Below are 18,204 nucleotides of genomic sequence, written 5' to 3' on the forward strand. Positions count from 1 at the left end.
CAAAAAAAGCTTTTAGCAGAAGGTTAAGGTAACTGGAGCAATTGTTGTAAAATAGTGGAGCCCATAGCAGTTACAACTTTGTGCATATATACATTTAATTGAACAAATATATCCATTCAGCTGCTGCCTTTCACAACTCAGCCTTCCTGCCTGCAGTGGGGAAGGATATTCCCATTAACTGATTGTTACTGCTCTAATACACCCTAGACACTTGTTTAGGTTTCCATTTAATTTTCCAGGGTATTACCACTACCACCGTAGAAGGGGACATGTGTAACCAAGCCAACCCCAGTGACACAGAGAAAATGAGAACACAGATCTATTCCCAAAGGGGAATAATTATAAAGGGCTGCAGGTTACCAATGGATCAGTGGCTTAGGCCAACATAGTTATTACCAGTATATCCACATGAAGCCACGCGATTTAATCTGATCACAGCTAGTCCACAGGGAAGTCAACCCCATGAATGTGATGCAAAGACACCTTTCAGTAATGAACAGGCATCACAGCACTCACGCTGGCAACAGCACTCCTTTTAGTTCAGCGTTAATACTGTGTCTTTCCTAATCCCTTGGAGACTGTGGCAGAAAGGAAAGGCTCTCTAAATCGCCCATAGGAGGATGCATCTACCGAACAAAATGATCACAAAATTCCGTCAAGTCTTTACGCTAAAAATGTTATGTACCTATAAAACTGCAAATACCAGCAAGGAGAAAAGCAATTCTCTGGAACAAGTGCTCACGCCTCACAAGTGCCTGTGCCCACACAGAGGTGGACAAACTCCCCAAGCAGCTCGGGGGTACTGAGCAGGCACACAGAGGAAATACAACAGATAGGAAGTCAGCTAAAGTCCACTAGAAAGGACCTAGTAGAAGCAGGCTTGAAAAGGAAAAGGGTTAAGGAAAGCACAAGGTTGGCAGAGCCTTAGGTGGGTGAGCTCAGCATGTTCCAGCAAGAAGAGCTAATGTGAACGAAGTACCTATGTTGTTTGCAGCCCACAAATGAGCACACAAGTGGGAAAGGCCGCAAGGAGTGAAATGGATAAGCAGCAGAGCTACAGACCTCTCAAGTGGGTCCTTAAAGACCTCCTAATCAATACACATCAACGAGGGCCTCAAGAGGGCAGTGATATGACCTGTATACTATAAACATGTATTTATTCCACTTGTTATCATTAAGCAATGTAGGTTCAAACATACACTTCAAGCAATTGGAGCAATTTGGAAAGGGCAAGAAGGAGCAAAATGCATTCAGGCTTTTCAGCAATTAGAGACATAACCAGCAAGCAGCTACTGGAAACGGAAGTGAATTTCTTGATAGGGTGGATATTAAAAAAGAAAATCCCAGAATGAAGAAAAATATCTCATAGAATTGGGAAGGGCAGAAACAATGCTCACCTCAACCCATTTCTGTGGATACCCAACCTCCTCACTAACTTTACACTGAACCTATCATGTTGTAGATACCAAACTATGTAAAGAAGAGAATATATTTCCAGCCTGAGAGCCACACATCTGCAGATTTGCATTATGAGCTCCAAACTATTCACATTTCTCGGAATTGTGCGGTGTGTGTCCCAGGAAACAGGATTCTGAAAGCTTCAAATATAAAAAGTACAGTAAGTTACATTTAAGAATATTGGTTCGATGATGGGGTTTTCAACTGTCTGATTTCTGTGGCTTGTTCTTTCATGGCATTAAACACACTTTTTGCTTTTGTTTAGAAAATCAGAAACCCCATTTCCCTTTAAAGGATGTAATTTTAGTATTTATTACGTATACCAGGGTTCATCAGTATCAGATACAAAGAAGATGAATGGTTTCAAAACTCACAGCAACTGCTTAGCTTACCAACATGAGCTTCCTAATAGAAATCCAAGTACTACTTCTTTGTATTACCACATACAAAACATTGACTCAAACTCTGATGACTTCAGCATCTTATGCTGATAACTTGCTATTAAGTCACTGCCATAGATACCAACGCTCAGATTTAATTCATGTCAGTCAAGAAAATGTTGCTGCTTCTCCAAAGCACAATGGCTGCTGTCATTTTGACTGACGTAAGCTACCATAAGTGATTTTTCAAATGGACAAATTTATCCCTAGAGACAGCAAGATTCCAACTAGGGCATGTTTGTCTTCCTCTGCAGCAAATCTTGAGCTGGTGCTTGAAGCCAGCAAGAGAGCACCACAAGTGACAGTGAGCATTTCTCTGACTACCGTAGCCAAACAGAAAGTGTTTCCACACATTCCATGCAATATGGCCCCACACTGATGCACAGGTCAAAGTCAGGAGTGACAATACAGTGTCCCATCCCCATTACTGAGTTAGTCCCATCTGGGCAGATGGGGAAAGAACTCACCACCCTGTTGAGTTCTCTTATGCTAACAGCTGGAATAGCCATATCATAAAACAAAATACACACAGAAAAGGCCAGGCGGAAGCCCAGGAGATGAGATAGAAGCAGCTAAACAGGCACATCCAGCAGTGCTGAGTTTTGTATTTCACTGTTCTTCCATCCTGCCATGAAGCAGGCCAAGAACAGCTCTATGCCCCTGAGCACACTATGCTCAGGAACACCTTTGCACCATCAATAACTTGGGAGCGCTCATCACTTACTCCTTGACTCGACTTGCTCGTTCTAGGATTTCTTTAAAGTCATCCTTCACATTACAGCAGTTTCTGAGGAGTCTGAAGTTGCGGGTCATGAACACGCGGTGCATGTGCCCATAACACTGAGACAACTTCAGCAAACTGAAGAGAGAGTCTCTGATGTGTTAAGGATCAACACAGCGTTCTTCTGAATGAGCCACACAATCTGGCAGGGCTCCCTCCACCATCAATATCAATTACCTCCATCAACAGGAGACAGAATAATAGCAACTTCCCCTACATAATGCAGCCCTTAATTGTCCCAGATCAAGTTCTGGCTCCCAGAAGCTATTCGTTCTGCTCTATAGGCAACCATGCCTAAACAAGATGCAAAAACTTTTAGCAGTTAATGTTAAATGCTGCAGGAAGCCCCGAAGGCACGTATGGAGACTGTTAATAACATCACTGCACTTGCTCTAACTGAACACGGAAACCACTGGTGAGAGCAATGTGGGTTCTCCAGAAAACACTTGCTCTTGCTCATTTGAGAGGCAGCAAATCCATACCAGCACTGCCAGATCAGGTTCCTCCCCCCCCCCCCCCATCAACTTCGCGATGCCTCTGATTCTCCTCCTAATGACAAAGTCTTCATTGATTTCAGCAGAACTCAGCAAGACCTAGCAAAAATGAACTAAAGAGGGAAATGTCAAGTGAGTCATTAGCAGGTAGAGAAAGGGACTGTGTAGTAAGTAGTCTTCAACGTGCTTTTCCTCCTTTAAAGGATGGCACAAATTGAGGGAATCCTTTGGCATTAGTGAAGCTATAGCAATAGAGCCCTGCATGGTCTGCAAGAAAGAGGAATTCATCTACTCAAAGGAGTTACTTATGCCAAATGCCAATAAATACATAGATAAAATTAACCTGCTTGTTTGGAAACCTGTAGATGGGAGTTCAGATCTTAAATACATGTGCTGACCAAAACAGAGAAGCAAACAAACCAGCACCAAAACAGAAGTTTTCCCAACTTCAAATACCTAAGAAAATTGCTTTAATCTGTTGGCTGTTATTGCCAACGTTACAACCTTTCTGTTGAGCAGAAACTTGGATGCCAAAATGGGAGAAGAACCTATTTCCCATCATTAGCATGAGCAGGCATGGTCCTGCTATCTAACTCCGTTAGAGCACTTATGTGTTTTCCTTTGAACACCCTTTGGTGCGTACTTCCATGCATGCACCTCTTTGATTTGATTTGCCCTCGGTTACCACAACACAGCCTTTTTTCCTAGGGCTGGTTACTACAGCAACAGATTCTGAGTTTGGTAGCAACACATTGCAGGCATCAAAAAAATCTGCAATTAGTTCAAGAAACATGAAGCTACATGTTAGCAGCCCATGCCACAGAGATATCTTCCTGTAATATCTCATCCTGTCTTTCTAATTATGAAACTCCACGAATCCCCACCTTCTTGGTAGAGCACAAGCCTGAGCAACCTCTGCCTTCAAGGGATGCACAACAGAGGAGCACTACCCACCATCTCCTGTGTGCCAGTCATGGCAGAGAAACCACAACAACCCAGAGTTGATGGATTTCATGGCCAGAAATATATTGTATTCCACAGATGCTATTACTTGCACTAGCAATTAAAATCAAAGTTTCTCTTTAAATTCCATATGGTATCACATCTGCACTCTTCTGCACATATGTACCAGTACTAATACTGAAAGAAGGTTTGGGGAGGTGTATTTGGGGTTGTTTTTTTTTGTTGGTTCTGTTTTGTTTTAAACTAGAGGAGTTTTCCTATATTATAATTTCTCTGCATAAGTTACTCCACTTAATTCTTGTAAAACTTGGAAGCAAGGAAAAAAGTCTCAGTGCAGAGAGTTATTTGTATCTAATTCTCTACCTTGAGACACAAGAGGGTTTTTATTGCAGCAGGTGAACAATTACTAGTACTTGGCTGTCAGGTAAGGGACTGCTTTTTGCCCTCCAGCTACAATACGGCCCAAATGCACCACGTAACATACTCAACGTTAGCAATATACTACAGACATCATCGACTGGTCAGTCTGATCATATCCTGGCCACAGCCCCCCATGACAGAAAGTTCAGCCAGACAATTACCACTGTTACTAATTAGTTCCTATCCTGAGAGAATAACCTGTGCCAGATTTGATCCCAATTTAAACTGGGGGAACTTCACCAGAAACATGTTATCCGGTTACAGTGTAGCCCCTACCGAGTGAGCATGCTATTATGAGAAAGCAAACTGATATAAATATAGCTCGGTGACAGTATACACTCTGCAGTTATTTCCTCTGCAAAACAGAGAAGAATGAAGTGGGTAAGCTGCTCAGCCAGCTTTCTGCTAAGGCCACGGAAAATTGCATTCATGACATCAACCAAAATAATCACTTAAAGACAAATCTGAACAAGTAATTCTCAAACAATATTTTAAACTGAGGAATCTCACCTCCCTCTCAAGTACTCATAAACCTGAGGAAATATGTCATTTCCACCACCTTCTTTTCCATTTAGATTCATTCACAGGATAGATTTTTTTCCCCCTCTAGTTTTTTTGCCTGTTACCTTTTATTTTTTACTAGGCAAATTGACTGCTGTTTGATGTAGGAATTAATCAGCCCACATCTGTAAACCTACTTGTGCAGGTAGGCTGGGACAAGGCAGATATTGAACTTCATTGTTGGTAGAGATGGTTGGTTGAGTACGGCTACACATGCACTGTTCTGCAACCCAGAATTCATATGTAGAAATTATGATTTTCATAGCTAAAGCCAGTAAAGCAAACACCCCATAATTGCTTGGTGGTTTTTTTTAACTCTGCATGTAAAAGGAACATGGGTAGAAGCATATGTCTGAAGGAGAAATAATGAAGCATATAGTAATCAGAAATCATTTTCTGGCAGCACTTTCCCAGCTACAGTTGAACTGCCAACTTTAAAGAAGTTATTTTAGCATACAAGATGAATGTATCTCAGGAGCAAAAAGAATCACTCTTCCTAATCCTCCTCTCATGCATCCTCGTCAATCCTCTTCTCAGACATGAAGCATTGCTTAAAAACTGCCCAGGAACAGACTGAAAGAAGTTGCTGCTTCTCTATTTATAACAGATAATCTTAGAATCACTCTTAATTCCAGCTCATCATTTATGGTGTTGGCAAAGTTACTCCAGTGAATTTAGTCTCATCATTCACCTTTGGGTTGTACAGTATCTTGTATTTTATTTATCATCCTGCTTCATTCAGTGGAACCTTCACAAGCGCTTACAGAACCAAGTGAAGGTGAATAATGATCCAGGGAGAAAGCTAAACACTGAAATACTACGATTTTATGGTCAGTTACAGGAAACATGGACACACTTTGAATATGCAGAAGAATCTCTTTAAGCAAAGTAATAATAGATCCAGGAATGCCACAGGTTGTTATATAGTTGTCTTTCCAACAGGCCTCTATGCTACCCCAAGACATCAAACATCATTCAGAAAGTCAGAGGGACTGTCCGTTTTTGCTGTCTATAGTCATCCCCAACTGTGTTCAGTTAGGCTTGGGAACCTGATAAAAATATCTTTGGAATAAAGAAAAACCGGCAATAGGATCATCCGTTCAGTTGAAAGCCACATCAAGACAGGGATGATGGGACAAGTTCTGGTTACTAGAAACATAGTTGGGTTACTAACAAGCACAGAAGGATCACATTAATGGCAGCACACGCTTTACTGATCTACTGCATGGGAGCCACCTATATGGAGACAAGTCCTCCAGAAAGAAGGATGAACCAAACTGGTAAGCTTTTTTTGAAGGACAACTTCACCACAACATCCTCTTCAAACCTGCTGGAGAGGGTACTACTGCTGAAACCTAAAAGCACTTCACTCAGTAACAGGGATGTTTCATTGAGTAACTGAAGCTAAATTTCATCTCTTAACCATCTGGAAGGACTTTGCAACGTGATCACCAGAATCATGAGTTCTACTTCAGGCTCACTGTATCTCAAAATAGACCTCACCAGCTTCCACATCCCATTCCATTACAGGGATCACATTATGTGGGGTTCTGCCACAGGCTGGGTCACAGCACCTACTCCATCACAGGCACTTCCTTGCTAAAATGTGATGGTCATAGTGACAAGACATGTCTCTTCTCAGTATCCTTATACTGCAGTGATTACTCAGAGACAAATGCTTTGAACAGGAGGGAACTAGGTTACGTTGGGGGGAAAGAATCATCCTCACATATGCCACTTGGAAATTCTTCAGCTAAAACTCAACCATAAGCCACCAACAATAGAATTTAAAGCAATCTGGGCAAGCACAATAGGAGTGAGCATCTTTCTAATAATCCAGTAATAATCATCATGGCTGTCAATTTTTACCATTGCTACAATACAAGCAAGTATCACTGTGTTTCTCTGCTGCTTACAACAGCTTCATGTAGAGACTCATGCCAAGTTACCTTCACAAACTTAGAACATGGAGAAGAGGCCTCAAGGTATCCCTTGCACTGGTATCAAACAGAAAACAAGAGCAAGATGCCAGCCCATAAAGAAAGCCTTCAGTAAGAAGTCCAGAGAGACTTACCTATGTACAGGGAGGAATCTTTCCGCCTCACATGGTCATCAATGTAGGAAACTCCCAGGGGCTGGACAGGGGTAGCACCAATGCCCAGGAGGACCTGTGCTCCAATAAGCAGCAAGTACATCATGTTGGTAGCAGTCCTATTCCTGCAGATAAGGTCCGGGTCTGGTCCCTCATCACTGGTGGACCCGTTGGCAGCACACACATCCCTCCCTTCAGCCCCCCAGCGTATTTCTCCCGATTCATATTCATACTGGTGGGTCAGAAATTCAGGCAACGCGGAGAGGAGGGCACCCAAGGCCATGACAATCCCTCCACATCCTATCAAGCGTGGCCGATGTCCTCGGGCTCCGAAGTAGCTCACGAAGAGGATGAGGGCCAAGTTGCCGATCTCGAAGCTGCTGGCAATGACGCCCACATCAGCACTCTGAAGGTTGAATCGCCGCTCCAAGGTGGTTAAAACACTCACCTACAACAGAGAAATCCAGAGAAAATTACTGAAAGGGAACACAACCTGCTTTCTGTCCTTCCCATATGTCCTGCTAAATCATAAGTTTCCTTGACTTTTCCTTGCAGCCAAAAGCATACACATCAAGGACAACCAAATCACACTACAGCAGTAGCTGACCTCCAAGCATGATCTGACTATTCAAATACAGCCACATCAGAAGGTCCTAATACCAAGTGACATTTCATGGCCTACCACCTGTCTGAGCACATGTTCACTTCCAAATTCCTGCACACATCAATGTATATTTGGGATGCCTGCAGACACCCACGAACCCACGACTGGTCAGCCTCTCTTTGCACTTCCTTTCTATTCAAACACACAGCCTTCACGTTGCAAATTCTGTCCCACAAAACCAACACATGGCACAAACCACACCGAGCCTCGCATCATGCTGGGCACCCAACTTTTCTCTTGTTCCCTTAGAATGAACTGCAGTTAGCAAGCAACAGAAAACCTTGCAGGTACCTGGCTCACACACACACACACACACACACACACAAGGTCTTTAAGTCAGAGACAGTAATGCAGAAATAGGCAATTTGGCCAGCACAGGAGGCTTCTATTGAAGTATATAAATAAAATGCTGATCAAAGGGTTTAAACTGTTTGGGGATTAGTTAATGACTGGCATCATCACATGGTATTTTTGAGAAGAGAGGCCAATTAAGGTTTACATAGAAGATTTAAATTCACCACGAAGAAGGGAAGATTTAACAAAAAACAGTTATTTAACACTGAAAGGAGCACATGAATAGTCTTCAAATATTTACTATTGCTGCAAAAAGGAATGACCTTTCTTTGCATTTTAAAGGGAGAAGACAAGAAGTGGCAGGTTTAAACTGCAGCAGAGATGATTCAGGTTGAATACAAGGTGGGGAGAAGTCAGACTTTTACTGGTAAGGATTGTGAAGCACTGGAACATGCTGCCCTGAGAGGTTGCAGAGGTCTTTGAAAGAGCATAGACCAGCATCTGTCAGGAAAGACATAGGTATGACTGATCTTGCTCTAGGGCAGGAAAATGAACCAAGTCATCTCCTGAGAGCTCTTCCAGTCTTGGTTACACAGCACAATGAAACACAACGTGGATTCCCTGCAACAGTCATAGCACTGATTAGAGTATGAAGATGAAACATTACGTACCTCACTTGCTGCCATCCCTGCTCAAGGGAGAAAACTCAGCATGTCCTTATGTCTATAGCAGTGTCCCCCTTATACAGGGGAAGGAACAAAAGGGGAAGAAACCCCCCCCCAAAAGAAATCTTGAACATGCCACAGAAATGCCAAAAACTTTTACCTTGGATAAAACACTCTTGTTTTTCACACTGCGAAAGATGAAGATATTTAAGGTTATCCTAAAACAGGCAGGTTTCTCTATCAAAAAAAAAAAGAAGTGATAAAGACCTCAGAGCAGAAGGTAGCCCCTGGGTAGAACAAAAATAGCCTCCCTCTGGAGGCACTGAAAATCTTTGCTGATAAACCTCACGAAGCAGGAGCCAGTCTGACCGACTTTAAAGTATTCTGACAGCAGCTCTTTTCTGGGGGCAGTTAGCCCCTGTTAGGGTACACCAGGGCACTGCTGGACAAAGACAGCCCCATCGGCAACACAATGGAAAACTGGAAACAACCCACTTCTGCTGCTTTGCATAAGCAAAAACTCCCACGTGTGACCCTGAGAAGTGTCCAAGTCAGACCTCCAAAACTGGACTGTTTTAATGATTTCTGAAAATTCAGCCTTTATCTTATACAGTGAGTTCTTATTTTATACTACCACCGCAATCCTCCCGCACTAAAGAGCCAAGAAATGAGCAAGGCAAGGAAAAAAAACACCAAACCTAAAAAATCAAACCCTATGACTGAAGGCAATTCAATAGCAGTAACTTTTTCCCCACACCAAAGCCAAGTGAAGATGAGGTCAGAGGAAATGGAGATCACCACTTCATCTGAACGTGGGCCACAGGTACCCGTTGGGATGAAACAGCTCTGTGATTCACCAGGGGAAACAATGTCCTCTTGTGCAAGGGCAGAGCACAGCCTGTCCCCACTACAGAGACCTTGGCTGCAGTGCTGGGTGAGCGGTGCTTGAGCATACATCTAACAATGACATTGCTGTTCCCAACCCTATGAAACCCTCCCTATGGGAGCCAGGGCAATGGAGCTGAGCAGATGGGACAGAAACTGCTAGAAACCCCTATGTTGGTATTTTTGAAGCGAGGCAAACCCAGGTGGAGGAATAGGGACAACATTCTATTGCCCCAGACAGCCTTGCCAGGCACTCATGCAACAAAGCCACATTTATCACCCACTACACACGACTGGTTTTATTGCAGGAGGTGATCTATTGAGGCTGGTGTAGTCACACTGGTAGGACTCCAGACTTCAACGCCACACAGCAAACACCAACAAACTAATCCATGCAAAACCCCTGCCATGGGAGCCCCACTTCATGCTGCCACCGCCAGCATGTCCCTAAAGGAACTCAGCTGTAGCTGAGGTCCCACAAACATAGGTTTTAGCAGAATTTTGGGGAATCTCTCCAAGAAGAGTAAAACACTCTAAGCATGCAAAATCATGTCTGTGGTACTCATTTCCGAACTGTACCTAGATAGGAAACTCATAATTACTCATTACAGCTGTGTAAACTGAGACACTGAGAGCCAAATATTAACGAGAGAGGTACAGTCAACAAAATTAATTTGTGATGGAGTAATTTAGGCTGGAAGAGTGAAAGCCAACAGAAGTGATTTCCCAAGGCCAAGGCCAACTGGTATTAACTAGCTTTGGAAGTCTCTCCCACATTTCAAACTGGCTGTTAAATTCTAAGCCTTACCATATATATATGTATATGTACACACACACACACACACACACGTGGCAAGAAGCAGGATGGTGTTTAGAAACACTTGGGCATCACACCTTACAAGCATCAGATTTTGACAGCTGCATTTCAGATATAAAGAACTGCATCATTTCTAAGTGCAGTTCACAGTGACAGAGACAGTAAGTTGGTGGCAAACCTGGGAACTAAAACCAGAAGTGCAATTCTCATTCTGCTCTTATTTCTGTGGAACTTCAGTTGTTCTCTTCCTTTTTACAAAAGCTAAATCACTCACAATAGGGAAACAGAGTCTCAGCATCCCCTAACAGTTTCCTGCTTTGGTGAAGAGACTGAAACAAAAGGAAGACAACACTGCAAATCAAACTCCAACCCTCCAGATGAAAGCTGGCAGGAGTTCTTCTTATTCCTCTGGCCAGACCACACTGCGTTTCCCTGCATGCTCCTTCTGACTGTAGCACTGCCACGCAGTGATACCAGCTCTGCCTTTATTAAGCAGGGTATGTGGATCAGGGGTGAAAGGTGAAGAAACAAAACCATCACATCAGCTTTGAGCATCCAGAGGAAAACAGTATCCAAGTACGAAGTGCAGAGACCAGAATCGGCAGAGTAGCCTCCAAAATACTGACACTCATGGGGAAAAAACAAAACAACATGAAATATCCCAAAATAGGTTTGGGAAATAAACTGCAACATGCAGATTTTTAGCCAGCGAGCACCAGGAACACAACTGCGTTACGTCCACAGTGGCTGCAGCCAAGACAGCACAGCCCAAATTCTTCCTTTGACATTGGCTGTAACCTTAAATACACAGGCCGACTACAACATCTGCATTAGCACAGCAGAGATGCTACCTGCATTGATTCCAAGCAACCCTCTGCCCATGGACAGAATCATTCTCCCACCCTCCTCTATACCCTAGCTTTATGGGGCTTTCTGCATAGAAGGTGTAACCTGACAACATACTTGCAGTTTGCAGGTAGGATGCTCCTGATGCCCTCGTAGCTGTTAGATAAAAGAGCACTGTGCTGTCTGTATTTCCTTTCACAAGCCTGCTCCCCAGCAGATAAGCCATCACTCCTCCCAGACACTAACTCTATTTATCAAGAGTTATGTAAACTGTTGCAAAAGACATGACAGGCCTCTGTAAAATACTGACATCATGTGAAAAGGCTGCAAAGATTATAGAGTCCCTGTGTGCCGAGACCAGGTTGATTGTTCAGGAGTGCCGCCCATGTGGATGTTGGTTTAAAAGCAGGGACACAGGGAATGGAGTGGTGCAGCCGCACAGTGGCTTGAGATGGACAACCTCCTGCTAAAACACAGCAGGAAACACCAGGAGGCCACCTTATTAGCTATGAAGCTGCTATTTCCTGGCTCGTGTCAATTTACACAGCTGTTTTGCCAGGGCTGGAAAGAATAGATTAAGAGGATATTCAGTTAAAAAAAGCTTCAAACCTAAATGAAACCAGTTATCAGGAAGCTATTACAACATCCAGTAAAATGCACGCAGACAAGATACATGAGACGCATGACCCCAAAAGTTAGTGGTGTGAAACCACCCACTGCAGCAGACAAGTTCAGAGAAGGCATGAGAGGACAGAGGCAGAGACAGCGGTGTAATTGTGGCAATGCCAGTGCCAACAATGCTGGGAACAGCACTGAAACTACTGAAGCTTCATATGGGTATGTGCCTATGCTAAGGGCAGCTGTACCTTGCCTGCGACTCTTACGTCCTTGTGTTTGTCCTGCAGATCAGTCCTTAGCAGGTCACTGAGGCTCTGCCCAGCAAAGTACTTTAGCTCCATCACTGTACACAGTCTCGTTGCCTTTTACATGTCTCAAAGCCTCCACCACCCACCTTGATAGGAACTGGTTTTCTGTCTCTAACCGCATCCCGTCTCCAGTGGGACTCCCATTTGACCCACTCCAGACACCTCCCACCCAGTTTTAAAGAGCAGCTCTACTAAGATTAGCTAGGGCATTAGAGAGATAACTGGACTGTGTGGCTGATGTTACTGTACAAGTTCATGGTCCCCTAGACTAAATCTACAGCAGATCAGTCACTTGGACCACCATAAACTACATCAAGTTGGGCACCTGCACATCTTGCTCATGCAGAAAGCAGGCTTTCTGTGAACACACTGCCTAACATACAATATCAAGGAGTAATGAAAACCTAAACCATGCTTGCACTATCTCCTCTTCTTACAGAGCCACAGAAGTCTGCACACATGTGTTTATCTCAGTTGATTTTGAAGACTAACCTGAAAAGGATCTGGGCTAAAGGGGCCTCTCAAGTCTACCCTAAAACACTCTTCAATGATTGAAAAAGGAAAATGATCTCACATAATGCACACAGTGACAAATGACCCACATAACCAAAAAAAAGAAATCCAAGGTAGCTTTTGCCATGCCATTCTGAACTTATTTCAATAACACACGCTCACATTCATCATTCCTGCCTGTCCCAAATCTACTGATCTTGACATTTCTGAGCCAAGGTACATTTGTTCTCTCTATAGGCTGTTTATGTTATACTAATGCTCAGCAAAAGTGCAATCCACAAACCTGCTTCACACTATTGTCCCACTTTATCACTAAGAAATGAACTGAAGGCTGGGGGCACCATTATGGAGTCAGACACTCAGTGCATTGAAAATGAGTATCATATTGCTCGTATCTCCAATGATCAAGTCATATTCACCCACAGAGTCCACAGATAAGTTCATTGTATTAATAATACAGGGTTATATATAGAAAACACATTGACATTATGCCTGAAGGGCCTTTTTAAAAGGCTTCTTTTTAATGTAAAAAACATTTTCTCAGTTATGTGGTAAGAGATTGGACTTGAAGAGACATGCCTGCAGTGCTACAGGGTGTAAAATAATTGCCTGGCAACTATGTTCCCAAAGGAAAACAAACGCAAACCATCTCCCACAGTCTCCATTACAGAGCCGGGAAACACAAGATTCCTCAAAGAGCCAAAGTGATCGTCCCATAAACAAAGCTGCTGCTTCCAAAGGCCTCCTGCACCCGCTTCTTCAGGTGTCACCTTGTCCTCTCCTCCAGCAGCCACAGAGGATGGGAAAAAGCCCATCCCGTAGTTGGAGGCAAGCTCTCCTCCCTGTAGAGCTGGTACCATTTGGCTCAGTCCCCCTTGCCACCCACCCTCCCAGCTGACCGCACCAGCTACCAGGCTCCAGCTTCAAGCCCAAGGGCACAACGCTGATCCTCCGCTCTGATGTTTTTTTGCTCCGCAATTCCAGTGTTAAGACAATCGCTTGCGGTGGAGCCCAATTTCTTAAAATGCAGACAATTCCCTTGGCATTCAGCCCACTCCTTCCCCATCAAAAGACTGGAAGGGGAGGAGAACAAACTTAATACCCTTTGGCCAGCCCCAGGCATCAGCATTCCTTGTTGCTCCCCACCCTACTGAAATAGCGAGAGCATCAGGACCTCCCTTCTCAGGCGGCCGATCATTTGTTTCAACACCATACTTGGTACAATAAAGTCAGTGGAAACTTGAAAGATGTTCTCACCGCAGATGCTGACACCCGTGCTGGCTTTGGGCACGCGAACATAAGGGAAAGCAAAAAAGGGTGGCGATACGAATGCACCCAAGCTGGCACTGCTCAAGGTCTGGAAATCATCTCTGCATAGAAATTTGCATTCACATGACAGGGATAATAGATGCCGCAGCTGAACCACTGCTGAGAAGTAGGGTGTTATTAGCTTGGCTGTTGCTGCATGAGCCTATGCTGTTTCTAGGCCAGAGCTCAAAAATCTGCAAGTTACTGTACTGGTGCCATGAGGAGTTTGCAGCTCAGATCTATGCCTTGCTAGTGTGAAAAATTCATTCTATATTCTAATGACCAGCTCTGAGATTACTGACATGCTTCAAATGAGGCACACACTCAAGGTCAGGATTTTTAAGGGCCTGAGTAGAAAGGGTAATATACCGTGCAGCAAGAGAAACAGCGCTCCATGCTCCTGGTTGAGGCAAAACACATACCTCTGGCAACTTCTCGTCTCTGGCACCATGCAGAAGACTTTTCTGCTATCTCTTGTAAACCACTGTGCGCCTCCTCCCCACATGTCAGCAGTTACAGCATCCTGTGCCACTTGTCCATGGCCAATGCAGAGCACAAAGCAAGTGTGCCTGGACATCCCTTTGCTGGGTAGCCACAAACGCTCCCAGTGATGCTATGTGCTGTTGCACATCACCAGCAGAGCAGAGAGCAGTCAGCACCCACAGGAGATATCCTGTTTGGTCAGGAGTTGATGCACCAGTGCAAAGCCTGTTTCAACATAGCTTCAAAGAGAAAGAAGTTACATGCCTCTCGATGTTAAACGATTGTATTTTCCACCTACCCCGTGAAACCGCGATCCACACTGATCAAATACGCAACATGAAAACCTAACCTCTAATCTCAGCACTCATTGCAAACAACAATATGACTGGCCTGCGTTATCTTTCCCATTTGCTTCCTAAGGATCCTGCACGGGACAGAAGGGACTGACCCCCTTTCCCTGCTTCCCCTGAGGAAGTAAAAGAGCACAGCCCCATTTACAGAGGCGTGAACAAAAAGATCAGGGGTGTGTTACTTGCAACTACCCCCTCACATCCATCACAGAAAGTTAGTGTGAGTCACTGACAGCTCAAAATAGAGCAGGTACAGAGCACCAGGCCCCCCAGACTTCTGAGCAGAACCTGGATGCTTTTTCTGTTGCTCTGAAACGGATATGCACCACAGCTGAGATCTGCACTTTGTTAACCAGCCTATGATGATCTTATCACAACTGCAGACTGAGTGTCCCCACAAGCTTTCTGCCTCCAACTCTGCTGATCAAGATTCACCTCACTGCGTGAAGGCAGGTGATATTTCAAGTCTCTGACAAGGTATCTACATAAATACATCCAGTGCCAGAGCCCATTTGTAGCCTACGCTGCTCTTTAGCAGCGCAACAAAACAAGTGGTTATTTGAATCCTTATTTAGATTTAAATATTGTATCATTTGCACTGGCAGAAAAGTAATGCATCATAAGCACGCAGAGAAGCACAAACCTCAACAGTGGAACTGCATTTCTGGCGTGCCCTAAAAACTGTAGCACAGAACAGCGCTGCTGGCACATTTCAAACCTGGAGGATGAAGAATCCCATGTGGAATAAGTGCGCGGCAGCAGGGGCGGCCACTCAGCTCTGTCAAAGTAAACAGCTAAGGGAAAGCAGCCAGAACATCTTTGACACGTTCAGAGATGGATCTCTTTTTTTCTCCTGTGGCTGGCAAGTAGGTGCACAAAGCCAGCTGAAGAGGAACTTAAACTGTATATAACTCAAATGTAGGCTCCTGCAGCAGCAAAGGCACTCTTGGCCATATACAGGACAAGCAACAAGATTCATACATGAAATGCAGGGAACTCTGCAAACAAGTCTTGCATGACTCTGCAAACAGGGCACCACGGCCCTGGATTCACTTCCAGTGCAGAAGAGGAGATAAAACTCATGTCTCTTGAAGATACTTAACAGGAAAAAGCTCCGTCCTATTTACTATCAAAACACTGGAGAGAACAGTCCCCATTCCTGGAAGCGTTCAAGACCAGGTTGGATGGGGCTTGAAGCAACCTCATCGAGTGGAAGTTGTCCCTATCCGTGGCAGGGGGTTGGAACTGGATGAGTTTTAAGGTCCCTTGTATGATTCTGTGATTCTCTGACAGATCCTAAGCTGTCACACTGCAACACCCTCATTTCTCCACCTTCCCACATCAATGCAACTTTGCTTGTTCAGCTAATCAAATACTTCCTAACACAACACTTACTTGCCTGCAAAGAAGGTTTTCCACTATAAACAGGGCTTACCACAGCAGAAGCCATAATGCAAGCCTGACAAGAGAGCCTGTCATGCAAAGGACTTCACATTATCTTAATTTATGATCAAGAGCTAAATTCAGGGCTAAGGGTTGCATCTGAGTTATGCCACAGCGGAGATCAAGAGCAGCCGGCGGAGCTGGTTGCAGAAGCATTCCCAGCTGTCAGGCATGAGCCAGGGCAGAAGTGACACAGGCAGGACACTCCGAAACAGCACTAATAAAAGCTTTGATGGAAGCTGAATTCCGTTTTCACGGTTGGAGGACAACGGTGATTATATAAAGGCTCTATACTGAGAGAGGAGGTTTTCTGACAAGTCCTACTACTTTTCTTCTCATCTGCTCTGCCTCTGCTGATATCTCTCCTGCTCCGCTCCCTACCCAGCAGCAAGGACGCCTGCCTACAGCAAATGGAAACTCAGCTTAGGGAGAAGTTAGAGGCATTTCTCACCAACCAGTACATGAAATGCTTTAATTTAGTAAGTCCTGGGAGGAAGGAAGCCATTTAAAAGGGAACCAACAAAATGGGCACATTGTACTACCAACCATAGCACTATGTAACAATGCATAAAAGAAACACCAAACTGCTATAAGCATCTGCAAGTAGAATTAGGGTCCCTCCAGCACCCAACTAGCAACACCTTGAGCTTGTCCCAGAGCCATAGGAGCTGCTTGCTTATCCCCATCTCACACCCTGCAGCCCACACAAGAGCTGTCCATGTCATCCTGCTTATTTGCTAAGTAACACCCTCCTACAAAGCTGCTCACAAGAGACTCATTTCTCCTTGCACGTTGCCTCTGTGCAGAACCAAGGGGACAAATGGGTGCTGTGTGCTGGCTGCTGCCAAACTTCCCATTGGAGAATGGGGCATGTTGGGAGGTGAGCGCAGTGGGTTTGTGGTGTAAACAGACAAGTCGGGGCTTGAAGGTGACTGTAAATCTATTCCCATCTGAGAACCTGGTTATTAAATCTCCCATGTGAAGAACGGGGGGTGGAAGTTGTAAAGAGCAGACTTGTGACATTTTGATGCTTAAGTGTGGCAGTCCCGAGTACAACACAATCCATGCAACTTTCTATCCTGCACCATCAGATCACCTCATTTTGCCACTTCTCAAAGGTAGCAAGCCCCTTTCCTCCTGAAGAGAGGGTGATTTACAAGTGTCTTTTAAAATAACACACACAAAATAACATCTAGGGAATAAAAAACCTCTTACAGCTCAAAATTAAATGGGAGATATAACTCAAACTTGCAGACTTGTCATAACTTCACTTGTCTCAACGTGTCCCCTGTAATAAAATGGAGATACAGGCAAAAAGATGTCTCACCAGATGATGGGAGCTCTGCTTCTTGGGATTCACAATAAAATGAGCTATCAGAAAGCCAATGAACAAATGCATCTGCTGAGGCTGTACACACAGATGGCTGAATTTCACCCCTGTGTCTGCAGGATTAACAATAACCCATGTCAGAGACAGGCACCAAAAGCAGCTGACAGGGTCCCCTCACTGCAGAATCACCATAACCTGCAATCATTCAATGAGCGCATGCAAGGAAATAAATGTCATCCCTTCTTCTGCTTATCTACTAGAGTCTGACGTGAGCAAAAGCACAATACAAGAGAGGTTCCCATGGAGGACCACTGCTCCTACAGCACGGATACACCAAATTCTGGGAGGAATCCAGAATTCAGTCATTGCAGAATGGGAATGGTTTTGCATTCAAAATTCAACACTCAACACTGAGACATTCATTAACCAATCAGTTAGTGCAGCGAGCATGAGTGCTATCCCCTTGTACTT

The 18,204-nt window shown here is 44.3% G+C and overlaps 1 protein-coding gene across 2 annotated transcripts in view; it reads right to left on the minus strand.

The window, feature by feature from the left end:
* The window catches only part of SLCO3A1 (solute carrier organic anion transporter family member 3A1), a 153,598-nt gene that overhangs the window by 107,600 nt on the left and 27,794 nt on the right, over positions 1-18,204 (minus strand). For both annotated transcript variants that reach the window (XM_057419317.1, XM_057419399.1), the window contains exon 2: positions 7,192-7,657. In XM_057419317.1, coding sequence (XP_057275300.1) covers positions 7,192-7,657 — 466 coding nt within the window. The remainder of the gene's footprint in view (positions 1-7,191; positions 7,658-18,204) is intronic.

The sequence above is a fragment of the Pezoporus wallicus genome, unplaced genomic scaffold (genome assembly GCF_028554395.1).
Source record: "Pezoporus wallicus isolate ANWC-B61680 ecotype Strahan unplaced genomic scaffold, APGP_CSIRO_Pwel_v1 contig_3952, whole genome shotgun sequence".
Lineage (NCBI taxonomy): Eukaryota > Metazoa > Chordata > Aves > Psittaciformes > Psittacidae > Pezoporus > Pezoporus wallicus.